This window comes from Leptosomus discolor, chromosome 3, assembly GCF_034619465.1.
Source record: "Leptosomus discolor isolate bLepDis1 chromosome 3, bLepDis1.hap2, whole genome shotgun sequence".
NCBI classification, from domain to species: Eukaryota; Metazoa; Chordata; class Aves; order Leptosomiformes; family Leptosomidae; genus Leptosomus; species Leptosomus discolor.
Genome location: NC_141393.1, coordinates 27,817,624 through 27,830,323, shown reverse-complemented (window position 1 = coordinate 27,830,323; position 12,700 = coordinate 27,817,624). Strand labels below are relative to the sequence as shown.

General features: G+C 39.9%; 1 protein-coding gene across 1 annotated transcript in view; it reads left to right on the top strand.

Moving 5' to 3' along the window:
* Nucleotides 1–10,415, top strand: part of TTC6 (tetratricopeptide repeat domain 6) — a 72,536-nt gene extending 62,121 nt beyond the window's left edge. The window contains 4 exon segments of the mRNA XM_086462978.1: nucleotides 5,092–5,188; nucleotides 7,223–7,332; nucleotides 7,662–7,816; nucleotides 10,333–10,415. Of these exon segments, the coding sequence (XP_086319104.1) occupies nucleotides 5,092–5,188; nucleotides 7,223–7,332; nucleotides 7,662–7,816; nucleotides 10,333–10,415 (445 nt within the window).
* The last annotated feature ends 2,285 nt before the right edge of the window (nucleotides 10,416–12,700 follow it).

Genomic DNA, 12,700 nt, shown 5'->3' with positions numbered 1-12,700 from the left:
TGGAAATGTGAATCTATGTGACCAAAATTTTAAAATTGTCAGTCCCTACCTGTCTACTAAATTAAACCTGCAAGTTTAGCGTAGTATGGTGAAGATGGCAAAAGGAGGAAGCAAAACAGGTGCCTTTGTCTCAGAAAAGTGAAAAAGGTCTTATTCAGCATGCAAGCAGTCCTGTCATTTCAGACAGCAGACAGATTTCTAAAGGCACAAATGGCACTTTAATGCATAATCCAAATGGCATATGAATTGCGTATGTAATTTCAATTTAGTCTTAGATGTAAAGTGCTATCAATTTTCCTCTTGAAAAAGGGCAAAAGGGAAAGGTGAGAGGGACCTTCACAGAATAATAGACCTAACACATGCTGGTATATACCTGTAATTACCTAATGTTCTGTATGTGGAATAATCCCTAGATAGTAGAGAATAATCAAGAATAAAATAAAAATGAAATAATATAATTTTTATAGAATTAGTATTAAAGTGTTACATTGGTCCATTTAAAGTTATAACTGACCTTTTTTGGTACTCCCAGAGGTATGTGGGGTTTTTTGTTTATGTGCTATTGAGATGAAAGTAAAAAATGTCATTGCTTCGTCTCAAAGAATTGTATTTTACTTTACTTTCTCTGATACTTAATGCATTGCTATACACTATTTCTGTAAAAATATCTGTTCTTGCAGACCTATGCAGTGTATGTGTAGCCAATGTGATAAGACAGTGACTGGAATTCTGCTTTGTTCTGGTATCTAAATTTCTGCATTTGTAATATCACATTACATCGTAAAAATTCCTGTGCTTGTCACCTTATGATATTTGTGCTCGAAAAAAAGTACTGTGGAAAGGAAATTCAGAGTATCACAGCTAAGAGCACTTAACTCAGTAAAGCATTTGACTCCATTCCTAGTCTCTTGTTTATTTAGCATGATGAGACTTTGCACTTGCAGTATCTGTGGTGATAAGTTTGACTGTAATAGGTGCATCGTAGTTAACATGTATAAAAGTTAAAACAAGTTAAAAAATTTCTGAATTTAATTTTTGTGGCTAGTGTCACTGATGTTTGAAAAGGAATCTTTATAGATATAAACAAAAAATTAAAATATTTCTAGACTTTGCAGGATGTTGCATATTAATATTTCTTTATATTATTATACATTGGAGCGTTTCTTACTAGAAATCTATTTGGAATGACAGTTTTTCTTAAAATTAAATTAAGGTATGTGACCATGGATGATCAAAAAACAGTTTCTGCTTTTCTGTTCTCCAGAAATTTGAAATACAAATTGCTAGTAATAGCTTTTAGAAGGATTAGTTTTACCACACTACAATAAAAAAAAAAAATCTGGTAGACTGCGACACATAATAAGGAGAAATTCTTTATGACTATTACAGGATTCAAGAATCAGAATAACTATGTCAGGTCTGATTAGGCCATTGTAGCTACATGTTTCTGTAAAGAGTTTTACTCTTCAGAGGTTTTGCTTTTGTGCTTTTAACTGTTGACTGTTATGTTACTAAAGCTAAGTTGGTGAAGTCCAAGGTGATTGAATAATTATTTGCTGCTTTTTACTTCTTGTTCTTTTTTTCTTATTTATTTATCTTACTTATTTTTGCAGTATCATCACCTGCCCAAGTGGATCAAGTGTAGTGTGCAAAGTATAAATGTATGTGTGTCTGTATTTCCATGCATGATTATTACGGTTGTTGATGCAAATTGGGAAATTATTTACCTAGTTTCCTGCATGCACCCAAAATTGAAGTTTGCTTGCAAGATGTTTGTGGTATTTTTGTTCCCTTTCTCCTTCTCCACATGCCTCTTTCAGTGTCTGAAGAATTGTTTATTGATGAAATTGCTAAATTATACATGATTCTATGGCCTTTTCTGTTCTTTGACCTCCTTATGAATTGCCTGCTGATCGGTTGTGAGATAGTGGTACCCTCATCATGTATAGTGCATCATCAAACTTAAATCACAATAAAGAGAGGTCAGCCCTTTCCCTTGGATCCTTTTATTGGATATTCGCTGTAGTTTTCTTTAGTCTAACCTGTCTTGAACATCAAGCAGACATGGACACTTAAAAGATTTTTATCTTCACAATTAAAAACTGAAACCAGATGCAATCAGTTATGACTCACTATTTGTAGAGTGACTTGACTTAAATAACATGGGCTATTGTAATCTCTCTTCTGCTTGTAATTTTTTAATTCTGGATGGTGTAGATCTACTTTTTTAATCCTTAAAAAATGAATATGTATTAATTCTATGATTGGTTGTGTGGAGTTAAATTTTTAGAACTTTGCATCTATTACACAATGCTTAGGAAATTGTCGGTGTCCCGTTGTATTTCCAATTTCATCATTTAGCATCACTCTCATTCACAATTCAGGGACCATGTTAGATGCTTTTTCAAGAAAATGGGGAGTGTGTGGAGAATTTATTTGCACAACAGAACATGAAAATTTCAAGTTGCATAATCAAAACTTACTGTATTCTTTGAAAAATAGATTGTCAGCTCCTTTGATTTCATATATTTCTTTTAAATTTCCATTCTGGCCTAAAAGAAATTTTGTATTTTCTAAAGATTTTTTTTAAAGTAGGTGGAAATACTTTGTGTGATAACACTTATTTCATGTCTTTTTTAAAAAATAGATTGTTAGAGTCATAGTGACTCTAACAATCACTGTTCCTCTAATAAATTGCAATTGTATTTTTCAGGCTGAACAGTAGCACTTGAACTTCCCTGTTGGTAAGGACTACGGTAGATCTGTGGCATTCTGAATTTTGCTCAACCCAGTATGGGACAAGTGTTAAACCCTGAGTTTACTTCAATTGCTAATAATGGATCCACTAAATTTTCATACTGGGGATTATCAAAGTGGTTTTGCTTCACAAATGCAGTTTAAGAGAAGCTCTTCTCCCTTGCTATGTGATGGCATTGGTTCTTTATGGATTTAAAATCTGATAATCTGAGCTTCATTTTTTCTGCATTTATTTCCTTTCATTCTCTTTTTCTAGAAAATCCTTTTGATAGACTGTAGTTAAAAAAGCCAGAGTTACTAAGGATCCTCAGTTGCATTCAGGTTGTTCTCCCTTATTTAAATACTGATAATAGATGCATTACTGGGAAACAGGTAATACTTTTTGATTAATAGAGAACGCAGTAGATGACTTGTTAGAAAAAAAGGACCAAAGCAAATATTTCCATTTGAAGCCCAATAATGGAACAGGAAGTTATGAACAATCTTTCACAGAATTGTAAGTTACATATATGCATCTATTAACTGAATGTTAGAGCATTTTCTTTCAATATTTTATAATTTAGAGTTTTTGGATGGGATACACCACCAAAATGATGATGAAGCAGTTTTGTTACCTCCATTGAAAAGCAAAGGAAAGTGGGAAGCTAGTTTATTTATAAGTTTGGGGAAGTTGTTTTGGTTTTTGCAGTTGTTTTGCAGCATATTTTTGCCTGAAGTTAGTTATTGATCAGTTTTTATCAGACTAAATTGAATTTGTTTACAGCTCGAGTCAGAAAAACATTTGCAGAGCAACAGTATACCTGTAGTTTAATAATCTAGTGTGAGAGAGAACGTGATAATCAGTGGCAGTGAGATGGGTACCCTATGAGAGAAAAGTAAGCGGCTCGAATTTTGCAGTTTCTTATTTCACAAATTGTAAACTTACAAATGTCATTGGTTTTCCCATGTCTTCAAGATCTCTACCTTTGTAAAATAAGTAGATAAAATTTACTTTAAAGTAATCTTTCAAAGCATTGCTGAAAAATATTGATGTTCACCTTGGAGTTAGCATGGACAAGGTGTACATAGCTGTTTGTAGCATACAGAGCAGGACGATAATAAAGAAAATTAACACTAAAGTGACAAATTGAAAACTTCAATGACAGGAAATAGAACAAAAGCAAATGAAAAAGTTGTGTTCTCGGCTCAACTCCAGTGTCAGCCACTCTTCTGAGTTTCGAACAGTTTGGGTGTATGGGTGGGGCTGTTTTTAATTGAGAAGCAGGGCTTTGGGACAGCATATCTGACAAAAGATACAAGTCCTTCCCAACTGGCCACATATATCAGAAATGCAGTCAATTCAGAAAATCAATTCGTAGCTGATGCTGAAGACTGTATGGCTGAGACAGTAGATTGACAAAATTGCTGTACAAGATTCTCATAACAATGAAAATGAAAAACAGGTGAAAGTGAAGCAAACTCTGCACTGTTATAGTAGAAAACAAGCCTTGCAGGTATGATGCTACTCTTTAGATGAAAATCCAGGAGTTTTAAAAGATAATTTGTGAAATCTCTTTGCCAAAATGTAATGAATGTAGTCTATCATTATAGCTGAGCTTGCAGTGTTTTCAGTTTACTTTTCTTGTGCCTGAAAGAATGCAGTAAATTATAATGCACTGTTGGCTGTGTTCATTTAAGTGGAGGAAGAGTGGCAACTATATTGCATAAAGAAGGATAATTTTATGGCTGCTGCTATGGGATTCTTACTAGACAGTAGTTTCAGAGCACAGCAATCAGGTTTTAGTCTTGCCTTTCCAGGTGTGCATACGAAAACAAATTTTCTTTCTGAGTGATTAGAAAGTGAATTTTCTTTTTGAGAGATTAGAGAATCCAACCTTGGCTTCTGTGTTTTTTTTATTCTTGACAATTTTTCTCTAAGAAATGTATCTCAGCAACGTATTTTGTTTTGAAGACTGTGCCAAAGGAGAGCAGATTTTTTGTTTTCCACAAATTAAAACAAATGTGATACACCCTAGTGGAAGGGAATAAGAAAACTGTTGGTAATGTGCTTCTAATTTAAATGAGAAATATGCCAATTTTTTCACATTATTTATGCGTATGCTACACCTGTACTGTGTTTTATAAGGATGAACCAAAACCAGGTTCCAGCTCAACATTAACCGTGCCTGAACACGCTATGAGCACGCTGTGAGAAGTAGGGTGCAGGACTGGTATAATGCCTGCAAAATGCCATATAGACATTACTGAGCAAAAGCTGCCTATGACTCAAAACAAAAGGTGTTTCCTACAATGGGACACTCTGACTGTATTCTTTTTGTGATGCTGTCTGTGTAGCATTGCCACAAGGGCAGATGGAACACCACATGGTCTAGGCTGGTTTGATGAGCCCTTGGTGAGCCATGGTATACCTGGGCCATCTACTATGCTTAAGGTAAGAGCATCCCTGGGTAGAAAGAATATTAGCTCAAGTTACGTGTTATATCTTCCATCCCACCCCAACCCAAGCCTTAAGCCAGTGCTTGGGCTCATGTGGACACAAATCTAATTTGGATTTTAGTTGGCAATGGACCAAACCTTGAAAAGCAGTGTAGATGCAACCTGTGCCATTTAGTGGGATATCAGGAAAAATGTTATGCTGGAATAAATGTGCTTGCAGGGAGGATGGAGCTGGGCTCTTCTCAGTGATGGCCAATGATAGGACAAGGGACAACAGGTGTAAGCTGGAGCACAGGAGGTTCCACATTAACATAAGTAAAAACTTCTTTACTGTGAGGGTGGCAGAGCGCTGGAACAGGCTGCCCAGAGAAGTTGTGGAGTCTCCTTCTCTGGAGACATTCGAAACCCTCCTGGACACGTTCCTGTGTGACCTACTTTAGGTGGTCCTGCTCTGGCAGGGGGGTTGGACTAGATGATCTTTCGAGGTCCCTTCCAACCCCTAACATTCTGTGATTCTGTGATTAATAAAGATGATATTTTAAGTAACTTTATTCAAAAGACGGCTCTCACAGTGTGACTTTAAGTACGGCCACCAGAAGATGGCAGTCTGCAATCTTGAGTGGAACAAGTAACAAACCGGCTACACCAGCAGCCTCTGGCTCTGGTAACTGTTATGAGGAGGTGTTATGATATACTGGTGTTTTCTAAAGCCTCTGGTTTAATTGAGAGTGTTGTTCTCTCACTTCCTTTTTGACATGCTATGTACAGTTTTTTCATTAGAAAATGATAACTGAGATTATTGTACCTCACAAACACTTATGTAACAAAACTAATATTATAACGTAAACATACATGTATATGAACATAGTCATAGGCACATCTCCATATATATATATACACACACACATGCAATAATACAGGTAATAAGTGGCACAAGCCCTGAATAACAGCTCCTTTCCTGTCCTGATTTTCTTTTCTTCTGGTTTTGAGGTACTTTTCTACAAAATGGAAAAGTAAGGCAAAATGTGTAGCTTTTAACTGCTCCCAGCAGTTATATTTCACAGTGTTCTTTTTATTCACCAAGTCTGTAAATTCTTTTTGTTGCAAAAGGAAAAGGCTTGTCATTGCTGTCTGTTGGAATTCAAACAGAAAAGGTAAAAAGTGACCACACCTGGCTTCATGATACATTCCTCCTCTCTGGCCTTTTTTGCCCTGTTCTCAAAACGGACACAATGCTTTGTTTGCAGAGAGTGAAAAAGGTAAAGTGCTTTCACTCTGAGGAAAAAACCCCAGGCTCCAAGCTTAGAGTAGCAAGAGGAGGCTGTGACCTTCCAGAGCAAGTCTTTGTCAGTTCTAACAAAAGGAAAACAGGCATCAGGCATTTTCAGAGCTGCAAGCCTGGTTTCTCTGCTGGGTGACATTTATAATTGAATTAAAGTCTTCTTTTTTTTTTTTTTTTTTTTTTTTGTAACTAGATGCATATGTGCATATAATGGTCATTAAAATCCTGATTCGGAATTCATTAAACTCAATTAAAGGAGCTTGAGTAAGTATTGAGTCAATGCTACAAGCTACACAAGAATGACAAATACCCACTCCTTTGCCATTGCTTTTTCCCATGTTTATGAAAACCAGAATGGTGTGACTGACCTGTTATTGGAAAAGATGGTGTTATTTGTCAGCTTTTCCTGATCTGTTTGAGAATGGTGCAGTGTGGCAAAGAGCTTATTTACAATTTCTAAAATGTAAATCTATAACATATGAACAACTTTGCAGTGAAGTCTTTCTATCAAGTAGCATATGCAGCTTTATTTAGTGGTCTTCTAAGTGTACTGTTTACTAAGGCTGTTCTCATGGGGAGATAATATGACACCAAAAAATGCACTGGAAACTCATATGCTGTTTTACTTGAGAGTAACTTCCCCAAATAGATCTGTGTGGTGTAGACAAGCTCTCCATCTACAGAGGTTCATCTCTATTAGCAGGACATTCCCTCTACTATTTTTAAACAGAAATGTCTGTTATAAAGGGAGGACAAATGTGTCTCAATGGCATGGCAGAGCAGGGTTCTGCTCCTCTCAGTTGTCCCTCTTCCCCAGGAATGCCAGCTGGCTATGAATGTCAGAGAGATACTCTAAGGTCTCCAGGTGGGGAGCAGCTTTTTTGCTTGTCCCTGTTGCAAAGCCTGGAAAACATTTCTTCCTGAGATGATGCACATGGGAATCTTTGTACTTGACATGTTGATTCCTTTCTTCTCTCCCACCACACCTAAAAGAGAGGGGAATGGCCCAAGGGCTCACAGTCCCTGCAGCCAGGCTGTCTCCAAGTAAAGGGCCTGCCTGGAGGACAGGAGGAGACAGACTCACATTCAGGGGTGCCATAAACCCTGTCCCAGCTCCAGGAGGGGTGCTGGCTGAGCAAGGTCATGGTTGGGGGAAGCTCATCTCTTTTTATTCCTTCTCTTGCAGGAAGCTAGACTTGGGAGGAGGAGGAGGAGAAAGCACTGCAACAAACATACATCTGAGCTGCGATGCCAGACAGTCCTTGTACTGGGGAGGCAGGGAGCAGCAGGAAGAGGAAGGGTATGCCTCCAAAGGAGCAATTCCTCACATCCTTGATGCAGGTGAATGCTTGGGCAGGGTCTGCCCAGGTCTCTGAAAGCCTTGCAAAGAGGGGGAGGGGGTTGTTGAGGGGAGGGGCAGAGTTTGATGAGGGGATGCTGAGCATCTAGGGCAGGAGGGATGCCCCAGAACTGATGGCACTGACCAAGGGCTCCTCCAAGCAGTGGAGAGGGCTGCTGGGGCTATGTCCAGGCCCATTTGTCTCAGCAAAGGACTCCAGGAGTCACAATGCATACAGCCACCTATGAAGGCCTCTGGCAATGGTGCTGATGCCCAGCCCTGGCATGTGTCCTGGCCCTGCTGGTTCCCAGGGGGCTGTGTGGGCTGAGCTGGAGGTGAGGGCTGATGTCCTGCAAGCTGATGCCCGTGGATGGCAAGGGGAGAGCATATTGCTGATGCCCAAGTGGCTGCGTGTTTCCCTGGAACCTGGGTGGGGAGCAGGGCTTGGGCTAATTCTTCCAGGCTCTGGCATGTCAGTTTGCTCCTGGCCTTGCCTGGGACAAACTTGAGTGCCAAGGAAAGCCCTTGCGGATTGAGAAGAGTGAGCCCCTGCTCCCTCTGCACTCTCCTTCTGCTTATCCAGGTGCTGCCCAGGGCTCGGTGAGGCAAGAAGGCTGAGGAGGGCTGGGGAAAATGAGGACAGGGAGAGAGCAGGAGCCATGGAGTCTGGGAGTGCTGGAGGGAGCCTTGCTTTGGGCCAGAGTGTGGGACTAGAGTTGTCCCAGTGAGGGCATTTCAGGAGTAGTGTGTGTGGTGGAGTGGACAGGTACTGGCTGTGGCTGTGAAGCCCCAAGAGCTGTGCAGAGGCATTTTGACTTGTGAGCTCTGGGGACACCCTTCCCCAGCCAGCTTGCCACCTCCTGCTCATCTCAGCCCTGGGGAGTCCCTCGAGGAGACTTTCCCAGGCTCCTTGAAAGGTGCTGGAGTCACTCTCTGCTCTTGCCTCAGGGTTGGTAGAGGAGCTGTTGGCACCCATCTACAGTGTGGCTGTTATGAAGAGAAAGGCCCCCAAAGTCAAGGGAGTCTTTTCTGAAGGGACAAGCTCTCCAGGTGGAGATAAGGCTTTTTACCTGTCCCCAGTGGAAGGAGACATTTCTTCCTGAGATGATGCGCATGAAAATCCTCATACCTGACATGTAGGTTCTTTTTTCCCCTCCCACAGCACCTAAATGAGAGGGGAGTAGCCCAAGAGCTGTGTGAGGCTGGCCCATGGTCCCTCCAGCTCAGCTGTCCCTTGAGCTCCTATTGTCAGGGCCTTGATGCACTTCCAGGTCTTATTGCCCTCAGGCCGCCCCAGGGGCCTCCCAGTACAAGCAGCCATAATGGTGACCTGGTTAGAAGAGGAAAATTACTGAATTGAAGAAATAGATCCATTCCTCATCCCTGTCTCTAGTCACTGATCCTTTTGGAATGATCTTCCTCCACCCTAACTGGCTAAAACACTGATACAATAAGTGAGAAAGCTTTAAAAAAAATACCTTTCAGGTTGATGCTATTCTTTTAAAATCCATGTAGAAAAGAGTAGATATGTTTAATGTAGCGCAGTTCGTTGCATTTTCCCAGACTTTGTAACTGAATTTTTTCCTCATAAAGCTTGATGAGAAATTCTTCTAAGATCATCTTTATGTGTCAAACATTGCCCTTACTGATTGGCTTGCTCATTGTGAGATAAATTATAATTTCTTATTTGCAAAACCAAAACTTGGAATATACTCTTCCATGACTTCACCAGTGCCCTTATTTTATGGAATTATGGCAGCAAAAGTGTAATATTAACTACAGCTGTAGGAGATGTTGTCCTGCATAATTTTCACAGCCAGTTGTGGTGTTAAGAGTATGGATTTGGTGTTTGCCTGTCAGAGCCTTCCCAGGTACTTTTGCTGAAACAGTTTTGTGAAGTTGCAAATATAGGTAATTTATTAAGACAGCAGGTATAACAGAAGTACAGAATTGCCATTGATAAATACAATTACTGCAGTTGCACTAATATACTATAATAATGCTGGTCAAGTTTTCCTGGGTATTCTTTGCCAGGGGGCGAAGGCACAATTCTTACCAAGAAGGCGTCCCTATCTTGGGTCAAGGAAGAGGAGCATAGCCCATTGACCATCTCTTCTAGGTCTTCAGTCCCTTCCTCCCAATTTTTACCCCATGTTCTCCTCTTTTTATTCTCTAATTCTTTGTTTCCTCTCCCACGGATTACATATAGCATGATTTAGGTAGAGAGTTGAGTAACATAGTCATATATGTATAGCATGCTCTCTATAATTCTCATTAACATATGCAGGGATGTTAACTGTAATATTAATTTTCTAGATAATTAAGCAAAGGTTTCACTCTGGGCATTGTGGCCTTCAGAGTTTTGTGCTGAAACTGTTTTTCTTCTTGGTTCTTCATGCTTTAGCCAAAACAGAGCCGTCTTTCTGCTGCGTTAGGTTTTCTGTTATCCCTCCTCATAATATTTGTAGCAGGGAAAAATGGATACCAGCATTCTTAACTTTTTGCTGTTTTTTACCAGATGAGCAAGTTGCTGAGCTCTTGTTCTTGCTCTATCCAGGGCATGATAAACACATTGCTTTCCTTTGCTTAAGACGATACTAACAAGCCTAGCATTTCTCCACACCAGTCTCCATCAGGACAGAGTTGAAAAGTATAAATACGAAACCATTTGTACTTACTTAAAAACAACAAATGGTATGTTTTTTGTGCTTTTAAAACGTTTTTTCCTGGCCCTACTTACATGCTGATGACTCTGACAAGCTTGTGTCCATGCAGTTATGAACTATAAACTTCATGATTTAATGAGAAATTAATACACTAGTCTTCAAATAATCAGTTATCTCAGAAAACTGAAAATTATTTAGCTAGAGGCTTTCCAAATAGCACTTTGATTCAAATTAGAGCTATTCAGATGTTATGAAGTAAAGAAAGAAAGCCTGCATCACTGAAGAATAGGTCTTTAGTAACTGTGTATCAAGCAGAACAAATATGTTAAGGTAGTCTCAATAGGGAGCTAATTAGTGCAAGAACCATTAGCCTTGCTTTCTAATAATAGCATTATCTGATATTCCATCCTTCTCTCCTGGTTGTTTTCATGAGCTCACAGGGAAAAAGTGGATTTTATTTTCCGGCAATATTGAAAACTTACTGACTTTCCTAATCTCATTAAGTATTACAGTGTTTATTTTTGTATCAAGGGGCACTGCAAATAGTCTGTCAGATTTTTAAATGTAAATGTGAAATGACTGATGCATATGTTTAAAGAAAAAAGTAAATGGGACATTTATATAAGAAAAGGGCAGGAGGGAGAGGATTGTTTTTGTGGAGATCTAAGTCCAAGCAATGTGGGTATGACTGCTGTATTTATGCAGTCAACTTTTTTCAGCTGTTCTCCATCTCAGGATGGGGTTCTTGGTTTCATAGCTTTGCAGAAGTTTGTGTAAAAGGGCTGCATCAGTGCAAAGGGGACTAAACAGCCCTGTTTTCTGATCAGGAGAGGCCATCCTTTGCAGCAGATGTAGAGGAGAGCAGGTAACTATCTTCTGAAGGCCTACAAGGACTACAGCTCTTGGTGTAGCTGCTGTGCTAAGATAGGGCTGGAGGTGGTTGCAGCAAGTCATAGATGAGGCTGTGGTCTGCAGCACTGCTGAGATCCCAGGTGACACTGTGCTGCTTGCTTGCTTCTAGCGGTTACTGTGGTACTGATGGCTTTTAAAACCCAAGTTATACCTTACCATCTTTGTCTGACAAACTGCAAACTCTGTTTCTTATCTGGGATTTGGGATTGTGAGCACCTGTAATGTTGAGCCATACCCATGCAGTTGCATTCATAAAGGAGCTGCAGTTAAGCACCGTTTCGGTACTTAAAATCCTGAGGCCTTAGTACTTCTCTTAGCAGCCCTTCTCTATGAAATATTTCGGACTATATTCTGGGAGAACATCTGTCTATTCCTGGCTCATGTGCAGAAGTGCTCTTAACCTGTCAGCTTGGTAAACTAAAGCAGTTCTGGCGTGTATTCTCCATGTGGCAGCTCAGAGATTCTCCCCCAGGCAGAAGGGAGACCCAGAGACAACTCAAGATTTGTTCCAGTTGCTGGTGACCATATAACTCTTATTTTGAGAATGGCAAGTGAATGCAAATGAAAGAACACAAGTAGCTTGTTGTCTTGAAGAGGTGATAACACGCCTCTGGTGAGATTGTGCAGGCAGCGTGCAGAAATATTGGGTTATGACGGCTGCTGCAGATGTTAGTAGGTGTACTGATTTGACTGTCTGAAACCAGATTGGAACCAACGAATGGTGAAGCTACACAGACCACCAGAATGAAAATGAAATGTGACGACATGACTGATTTATGTGCTAAGATACACAGGTCAGTGAGGTAAATCTGGCCTGTCAGATGCAGGTGGCGATTTCTTTTCGAAACTTGGCTGTAATGTTTGTATACACACCCTCTTTCTTTCCTCTGCTTTTTTTGTTCTCCTTCAATATCTCTGGTGTTCATTATACTATAGCAAAGTATAGAATAACGTACTCTTGTTGCATTCAAAAGGATTGAGATGGTCTGAAATATTGCAGAAATGAAAGCTAGACCTAGATAGATAAAGAGCTATTTTAGAAATGCTGGCAGTATTTTCAGTCAGTTACCAGGAACTGGGATAACATGTAGAGCAGCCAGCTTAGTCCAGCCAGGGGGTATTCATGGCAACTGCAGCTCCCTAGCTTTGGTTATTAGTTCCTCCTCTAAGTTTTGGAAAATAACAACAGATGGATTACTTGTTTAGAACAAACAAGGCAGCCAAGAGTAGCGCAGAGCCAACTGTGCTGATATCCCAATCCTTCCCTAATGATCCATTAGTCCAGCTACTGATGTGAGTCTATGTTTT